At 41.3% G+C, this 9,426-nt stretch overlaps 1 protein-coding gene across 1 annotated transcript in view; it reads right to left on the bottom strand. All coding sequences in view use genetic code 11, as the record gives it.

The window, feature by feature from the left end:
- EGR_00683 (Long-chain fatty acid transport protein) overlaps window positions 1-1,500 on the bottom strand; it is a gene marked incomplete at both ends in the record, with an annotated part of 4,658 nt that extends 3,158 nt beyond the window's left edge. Inside the window, 2 exons of the mRNA XM_024489932.1 lie at window positions 194-553; window positions 1,252-1,500. Coding sequence (XP_024355335.1) covers window positions 194-553; window positions 1,252-1,500 — 609 coding nt within the window. The remainder of the gene's footprint in view (window positions 1-193; window positions 554-1,251) is intronic.
- Window positions 1,501-9,426: the final 7,926 nt, after the last annotated feature.

Genomic DNA, 9,426 nt, shown 5'->3' with positions numbered 1-9,426 from the left:
TGCCACCAGCTGTGTGGTAGATTGGCAGCGGAATGTAGAATACATCATCGTTGTAAATGTGGCATAAGTAGTGAATGGCTGAGGACATGAACAAGTACCGCGAGAGCGTGATAATCGCAGCCTGTAAAGAGAAGCCGAGAATTAAAAGCCCAACCCCAGTGACGGAGTGATTTTTTTCAAAAAAATCGTTAACCTTAGGTAAACCAGAGGTACCACTGGTGAAGACATAAATGAGGACATCAGTGAGTTTTGGTTCCTTGACAACGGGAGGAGGCGCCGCTGAGCTGGCATCTAGCACCTCACCAAGATTGACATAGGTGACCTGTGAGGCAGTGAAATCAGTGCCCCAAGGAGATTTTGAGTTGGAGGCTGGTGGGAAAATGATCACGTCCTGACCCTCTAAAAGTGTGCCTTCAGGAATGATACCGGCTTCGACGATACATGGAACCAGACTAGCTCCCACGAAAACGGCCTGTGGATCAAGTTGGATCAGGCAACTCACGAGGGCATCACGACGAACGTTGGAGTTTATCAGACCTGTCGCCAGACTAACCTGAGGAGGGAAGTTGTCTGCTGATAAACGATGTTAAGCCCCCATACTTCTCGAGGTAAAATACATATCTGATCTATCATAAGGTATGAATACCGACAAGTTCATAAATGCGCTATCGGTCAAAACAAGTGCCAAACGTAGCAGACACACAAGAAAGCACGATCTAAAAATCGTGAGAATACGGTAGCACGTGCAGACCCAACAAAGAGAATTTCCTCGTGAAGCGGTAAGCTCACCGCACTGCGCCTGGATAAGGCTGCAGGTAGAATAAGAGGACAATTCAGTTGACTTAATAAAGCAAAAAAACGATGAATACACCGGAAGTCTGTATTCGACATGCATGAACAAACAGTCCTTAATTGTATTGGTGAACGTATAATGAACTACTTTTAAAAGGAAACAAAACGACTACAATCTAGTGTCAAAATGTGACACACTTTGCAGCTTCCAGAAACTTTTTAGAAATCTGATTTATTGCTAAGCAAACGCGTGAACGGTGAACTACAACTCTTTAAAAAATAACCATTTCAAAGACTTTTAAGGATACCGTCATGAAGAACTCAACCTAGAGTGACGAAAAAAGGTGTGACGACTTAATAGATCCATCGAAGGGAGCGTCTGCAATTTCAGAAGAATACGATGGTTTTTGGAACTCTTGCACTGCGGAAGTTAGTAGAGGTATGAGAACAGAAACCTACCTTGGATGCACCCAGCCAAATAGCAATGTATTTTGGCTCATTTTCCATGAAGAGTGCAACATTGGTTTGTGGTTTGTAGCCTTTAGAAAGGAGATAATTGCCAACACGGTTTGAGTAGTCATCCAAATCACCGTAGGTCCACTTGCTGTCTAAATGCAGCACAGCTATGGTGTTACGCCCCTTGCGTTTCACTTGACCAGCAAATACGTCTCTGATACCATGCTTACGCCATCCAGTCATCCACAGCATGAAGTATAGTCGGATAAGAGTGGACAATGCACTATAACGCACAGAGAATACAAAGTTGGATCCAGCTACGGGTTGATACCAAATGGTGTAGCTAGGACCTATTGATAAAATCTACTAAGAGTTAGTAATTACCAGACTGTTCAGAGTAAATAGCGCTCTAAAAACCTAGGGTGCAACAAGTTTTGATGGTAGTGCGTCTGAAATTGTAGAACCGATTGCACAACTAATTACAACCTAATAGTTAGCAGTGGAGCAAATTTGAGAGTTACAAAAAAATACAACAATATAAGGAAAAACCTACAAAATGTCACGCGGGAGGGTTAGAATGACAGCACGGGCGTATCGCCAGCCACCTGTTATGAGGTATACAAACGCACTCGTTGATAAAGCTACATTCCATTCGCAGAGCAATAGAAGTTTTGCTATGGTCAAAGTAATCCAGAATAGTTTTGCAGACCGCTTTCCGTTAAATATTTTCATTTTGAGTGGTTTTGGTGACTATGATGGGAACGGAAATAGAAAAGCTTGATATTGAACGCTCCCCACGCCAGTGATTGGCTTACCAAGATGCATGAATGCATTTATATAACCCGGCAAAATACAATAGTAATGTAGTGCGAATAAACAGAATATCTTCTTTTAACTCATTGTTTTTGTTTTCTTGATCCTAACCTAATGCAAAAAACCGTTTGCCTTTAAAATACGCATTTTTACACTGCCTTATGATTTATTGGCCAGTAAAAAATAATAATAATTTTTGAAATTATCATTGTTTTTTTATAATAGAATAAGAAGTTGTTATTTCCACTCTTTTAGTCAGTGATTTTTAAGGTAATTTTCTCTTTACAGATGTTTTTTACAACTTTCAACGCGACTGCCCCTCATATTTAGTGCGCTTTAACCACGCGATCTCCTAATTTCGTCGACAAAATATCCCAACCAGTACCTCACAGTTAGCTGTTCTCAAGAAACATGAAGAAGTGCAGCTGACGAACCAATATTGCTTTACTGATGTGTTGGGTTCTGTTTCAAAGACAAATTCATTTCGCATTTTATGCTAACGGTTTCATATGCACTACTTTTCACCACTCCAGAGCCAGAGATTGCGGATGGATATGAGCATCTAGCACCCGGATGGCTACTGCCTGGGACTACCTTCATAATGGGCTACTCACATCATACTCAGAACCCTGTTTTGTGGCAGAGGCAAGCAATCCCGATCTAGAACAAGATTCGCTGATTACCCAAAATGCACGTTACAGGAGAGAGACTACTGTGGGTGGTCGACTATGCATAGACTCCCCATAAATAGACTAAAATGAAGCTTGTCTTTGCCACTTACTCAGTCATTTGTTCTAAGCGAATGCCACTGATAATAAAGGCAAAATCAGGCCTAAAAATAAAGCAAAGTCCATTATAGAGCTGTCCATGGCACTTATATGGCAATATTAACAAAAATTATCTCCTCTCCAACTCTTCTGTGTAAATGAAACCTAGATGGATGGCTGGAAAGTTGGAGATTGGAATGAATACTAAGGATGGATAGATATTCGGTATTATTGCCAGTCATTATCAAACGCCTCGTTTTGGCTTAGAACTATTTAAATTCTTAGGTATGAATATCATTTATGGAAACCCTTAATAAACGGCCACCGTTTGAGCAATTCTGTTAGGCCTTAGTAATCGTAACACCATGGGTCTTCTCTAAAATTGCAGTGGGCCACGTTGGCGCAAAAAAACTTGTTATCAACGTGCAGATAGGCTCAGAGACTATGGACCTTGCCGCCGAGCTATGCCCCAAAGAGGAAGTACAAGTTGCCAAGACCTAGGTGTCCGCGTAGTTAACCGCTCAGTTAAATGTAATATTACATCATTAAAATTGGGAGTTATAGAATCATTGGTGGTTGAATTTTATCACGTAAATAAAGGAAGTCAGTTTGTTTTAGAATACCAAACTCTTGGTGCAGTAAAAAGCAGGGAAGAAGAATAAGTAGTAAGGCATAATTTGTCCTAAGGAGGTAACCGTTTGCCACAATAACGCTGTGGGTTTGACATTCAAAGTCTTCACTACGAGGCAAGATAGGCTAGATGCCTTTGAATGCCTTGGATGCCTTTTATCATAACGTTGATCCACACTAATCCCTCCTTTACCTCTGCCCAAATTAACACCGGAATAAAAGCAGATATTAAAATCACCGCACTGAATAGCTGCAGGTCAGGCTGCAAGGGTTAATTGACTCACAAATTTCAGTCATAAAAGAGTACACAGGCATATTCTGAAGCATGTTTTAATGCCTTAAGTCAAATGACTGATTGAAGACCACAGCCAAGGTTTTGAAGTCTCCCACGTAAATGAAAAGCGCAACGTGAGGGCGTGGTGGCGTAGTTACAGATCCTACCTCGTCCACCTGTGTAAAATTTGATGAAACAATCTAATTTTCTAAAATAGCGACTATTCTACTGCACTGCACTGTGCTGAATTATGATATGCATGTTTATTAATTCACAATCCCACTACTGTAATGTGACAATTTCCACCATAAAATTCGATAATTATTGGGAGTGGTACGTAAGGCGATTGTGTTTAATCAAAACATGAATTTTTCTTATGAAAGTGAATTCACTTGTCACCTACGTTATACCACTAGTCTGCCGTTTTGCATTTTGACGAACTTTTCCAATCCGCTCTGGAAGTTGTTGATCTCATGGGGTCAGTTACCTAACAGGGTAGTTGGCAGTACCAGCTTCACTCTGGAGATAGGCCTATTCGAATAAATTCACTAACCACCCATAAAAACCTTCTCAGCAAATCACACCAGAATGTTCATTAGGTGATGAAAGTCAAAGTATCCAGGCGTAGGTACTGCACTATTTCTGCAGGTGTATTGATATAACAAGACTGACGTCCTCAGTTAAGTCCTCGTTTAGACGTTTGCATCCTTTTAATAACACATGCCAATTTTTCGAGGACATTCACGCCATATTTCACATTTATGGCCAGTAAAGATTAAGGGGCAACGACTCCTGTAAAACACTTGAAATCACCTTACCCGCATTGTCATAGAAGAGATAAAACGGAAATATGCTGCTCCAGAATACCCAGAATACCTTTGCTACGCAAAAACCTCTGATTCATTCACGTCCTATGTTGGGGACATTAGTTTCTGGCATTCTGTAGAAACGAGTCTATGTAATTTTAGGCCGCAACGCAGATCGTTGGTAAGGTCACACTTTATTTCTGTAATTTCTCAGCATTTCCTCACTACCTTGTACCGCCTGCATACCACGTAGATCCCTGCCTTTACTTTGGGCTGGTACATCCCGTTCGGTACTCTAAAGAGAGAATGGCACAAACGCTACTGTAGGTCCCATCATCATCCAGCTTACGCCTCTGTTGTAACAGTTTTTCAATACTTTGCATACCCCTTAAGACTTTTCTCAGTCCATCCCTACATCCTCCTTAGGTCTTCCACAATTCCTACTGCATAGACAGTGATTCCGATCAACTTGTGAATGAATTTCAAGACAGGTATCCACGGAATTATGCACATAGTTGTCAGCACTCGTCCAAAGAGATGAGATGTCTCATTTGCAAATGAACTGCTATTGGTCTATGCTTGATATAGGCCTGAGTTCCAAACATGGAAGAAAACTTGGCAAGTCAAGGCTTTCATATGCCAGTGCGTTTCCTATTTGCTCTTTCTTTTTGACCGCCTCCCTTCTGATGACTGTGTGTGTGCTTAACGTGTGTTAATGTTCGTGGGCTTGGGTCCAGTTAAATTGATTTCCCAACCAACTCGAGTAAACCGCAATTAGTAAACCAAGTCTCCTATAAAGACGGCTTTACTTGCCGACATGGGTGAGTGAATAAACAGGAAAGCAGGACAACACAGTCACCGCCTACGCACAGACTCTAAGTTCTTTACAGTCTCGCCTGTTTTTAGTACCTAAGCGGCCATAGTCTGCTTTGGTCTTCTTGGGCTTAGTCATAATCATGATCTCCTTAAGCTTCGTCGTAACTATAGTTATGGTCTTCGTTGTATTCATCGTGGTTTTAGGCATCGTCTTCGTTTACTTGATCTTGGTTGTGGCCATCGACTTCGTCGTTTTAGCCATAGTCTAAGTTCTGGTCTATGGCCTGGCCTTACCCTGGATCTCATAGTGATAATCAGGGGACTTAAATTACATCCATATGCAAATGCATTCAACATGGAATGAGTGAGTGAGATTGGCAAAGAGAATGAGGACGACAGTGAGGGCACGGCTTTCTAGAATGTTCAAAAATCAGTCCCTAAAAGTGGAAAGTTCAGCAAAAATCAAATGAGGAACCCTGTTCTTGCACGGCTGTGAGGTCGCAGGATGGCCAAGTCGGATAGCTACACATCTCCCATGTCTCTTTGCTTTCGTACTATAAAGAAAGTGTAACACCCCCTCTCGGTGTCTATATCTGGATCGAATTACTATGCATCAGTGTTTAACTCAGTCAACTACGAAATTGATGACTCGTAAAAGTGGCATTTAACCTCCTCAAAGGCTTTGTTATGCTCTGGCGCTCAACTTTAAATGAAAATAGCTATTTCCTTGGTATCGCTCACAAGGCACTTGATATATCTTACCCAATGGCTGCAGGTAACTGAGTCATCCAGTTTGCGTTTTTGTTCAAATTCACGCATCTACTTGATCCCTTTTATCTCATCAAAGTAGCACCATTTAACAGCTGAAAAGAGATGACAAATGGGAATTCGATTTCATTCGATTTTCCTTAAGACGCCAACACCTATGGCAGCATAAATTGGTTTTCACTTTTATCACCTTTCTACCCATTTTAAAATCCTCTACTTAAATCGAAATGCTTCTGGCACAGAGCAGAGTGATCATTGTTGACCTCACGTACTTCTGTTTCTTTTTTTGATTATGAATGGGAACTAATTATTCAGTGATTAGGGAAAAAATTAACCTCACTGATAAGAAATCTGCCTCTTTCTCCTTTTAATCGTTCTTAGGTTTGTTGAACCTCCTTTAACTTATTTCTCAAGCACTGAGATGAGGTAAATAACGGCCCACTCAACCGCCAAAGGGGATTAATGCGTTATCGGTTACATGGAAGAAAGCGTTGCATTCTTACATCTGCCTACACTAAGAAGTCCTCGTTTTCAATTCAACAACCTTAGAAGTCTTAGACATTCGGCTTACTACATGCGTATTGCATGATGTCAGAACGTGTAAAAATGTCCAAAGCTGCGTCCTGATCTCCCCATTCGTGATTGCAATGGATGCCTGAGAGAATATGTCAACCATTTCCATAGTTGTGTGCAAAGGCCTTAACTACTTAGTGAATAATCATCCAAAGGCGAAAATCCGATCCTGTTGGAGAAGATTAGCTAGAGCTGTAGGCAAAGCCTGATCAAATCGGCGAGGTCTCTGCTCTGAGCACTGTAGTGCAGGCATCTTCCAAAAGGCGGTGGAATGTTGGTCTCAGTTGTCTGTGTGTATGCGATCTCATTTGCCAATTGCCACCTTCAAATGACGCTTGATTTCTATTTGGCATCCAATTCAAGCCTTGTATTATTCCTCAACAACGGAAGGCTCTGTGTTTGCTAGACATGGAACAGTATTTTACTTAAGAACCTAATAGCGTGCAATAATTCAGATCGGGTTTCTCTCACATGATTTTACTGTTTTAAGAAAAATTGACGAGAAGGTTAATGAATGACCGCTTTATTTATTATTCACCTCTAGTCTACGCGATACATACTTAAATCACCACACTACCCCTACCTTGAGAGAATGCGTACTAAATACACAGAAGTAACGATGTTCTTTCACGTCGGCTGAGAGACTAAAAGCAAATGTCTTCAGTGTTACGTCGATATTTCTGGCGAAAAAACGTCTTAGAGAATAGAAACCTGCAAGTTTCCCCACGTCGACTGGTACAGTTAAGCAGTCACACTGCGAATCGACAACTTACTGATTGGTAAGGCAGTCAACAGCGGAACACCAGACAAAGCTAATGAGTTTGATTGGTGGATTAGTTGGTCGTTGCACTGAGTCACCAGTCGTCTGGTCAACCATTTAGTACTGACCCATTCAAATGCCAACAGGAGGAGGTTGGGTGGAACACCACAGCATTCAAATTTGCACTTCGTGTGGCACAGGTAAAGTTTAGAAGCGCCACATTTAGTGTTATCATATTTCATACTTAAAAAACTGCGGCATGAGCCATCTCAAAGAAATCACCTGATTCTTTCCACACACTGATCCCTCGTTTGTTATACACCATGACATTTGGTCCATATGGTGTATCGCGTATAAGTCAATCATGACAGTGAGTCACAACACAAACAAAAGTTTTTGATTTAGGATACATGCATTTTGTAGTTTTTAAGCTGAGATCGCAAAAACTAGTCTCTTATACTGTCATGTTAAGGAGAAGCAAATACCGGAATTGCCACAATCTAATCTTTGAGATACCGGACCCTTGAACCTGGTGACGACAACATCAGCATGGAATGTCAGGCGTTCCAGGTCAAGAGCATCTCACACGTCAGATGTCGATGCCTTTTAGCTGGATTGTTTGTCTATTGGTGGGGATATCAAGGACCTGCATTTTGGCGCAAACAACCAAAGGTCCTACTGTTCACTACACCACGTTGCCACTTTGACACTTTTCAGCCAGTTGCCAATTCATAGCCTTCCCAACTTCCTTCTGGCCACCCATTTTTTGCTATTCTCACAAAATAGCAACAGTCTACACATTAGTATTTTGATGCAGTTTATTTTAGAGATGGTTGTGACTTACATCTGCATTCCCTGTATCATCACAACTCGTTATCGTCAGTCCAGATTTCACTCAGCGCAAGCAAAATGATTATGTAATTTGAAACTCTTCGTAATTATTTTGGTCCACCTGCTTTGTGTTATTGCAGACGTCTTTAAATGGTACAACCTTTTTCGCCAAAGTCATCCAGAGGTGGACCAGTATTGAGATGCTCAAGTTAAAGTAGATGCATTGCTATCATACAAAATGATTTAAAAGATGAGCAGCTGAAGCATAAATTACATGAGCGAAAGTACAGAGAACGAATTATGTGTGAGATTTGAGAACTGCATAATCTCAACGCTCACCCAGTGACCGATGTCTATACGATACGACGTAAATTCGACTTTCAATTACCACTAGCTGGTAATCACAAAAGTTATTTCATCAGTGCCGGCGAGCTTAATTGTGCGAAACAGAATCAGACTCAGTTTCCAGCTTCTCAACACATGCAGATAACTACATCAGATAAGCTGTATTAATTAAAAAGAAAACACTCCGGGACATGGCTCCATCCTCTGTACAGGCTTCGTATTTGTATGTATTTTTATACTTAAGCAGCCTAGACATGAGGAAGCAAATAGGAAGACCTTCAACAGATTGATCACAGCCCATGAAACATCCGGAGGATCTATCTCACCAACTGACCTCCACGTGATTCGCAACCCATCAGCTTAGCTGCAAACCGGTCCTTTGGTTCGAGGAGAATGAAGTGAGGGAATGCAGTGTGTGCGTACGACCACCACTTCGAACTTTAGACTTTTCACTGGCCTCATAATTGCCACTACGTAGGCAGCCATCCCGTGTTAGTCACCGTACACAAGGAGTTAATGGGCAAGTTCAAGTAAACGCTTCACACAGAAACTAGGCCTAATGAAGCAGTTTGGGAAGAGCTGCATAAACGTCCGTTTTCACAATTTGAGGACTTAATGATTACCGTCTCGCACACTTATAAAGTATGATCGCAAAGGCTGTGATTCCAAACCTTTCAAATGTTACATTCTGTTAGAAAGCAGTTGGTCCTCCATTTCAATTTTCCACACAAAAAGTGATCAGGGCATTAATTATTTGTGGAAACAATAATTCCATCTAAAAGACTGCTCCAATAA

This window comes from Echinococcus granulosus, assembly GCF_000524195.1.
Source record: "Echinococcus granulosus chromosome Unknown EG_S00003, whole genome shotgun sequence".
Taxonomy (NCBI): Eukaryota; Metazoa; Platyhelminthes; class Cestoda; order Cyclophyllidea; family Taeniidae; genus Echinococcus; species Echinococcus granulosus.
The sequence above is the reverse complement of the archived record's forward strand: the minus strand, read 5'-3'. Positions and strand labels throughout refer to the sequence as shown.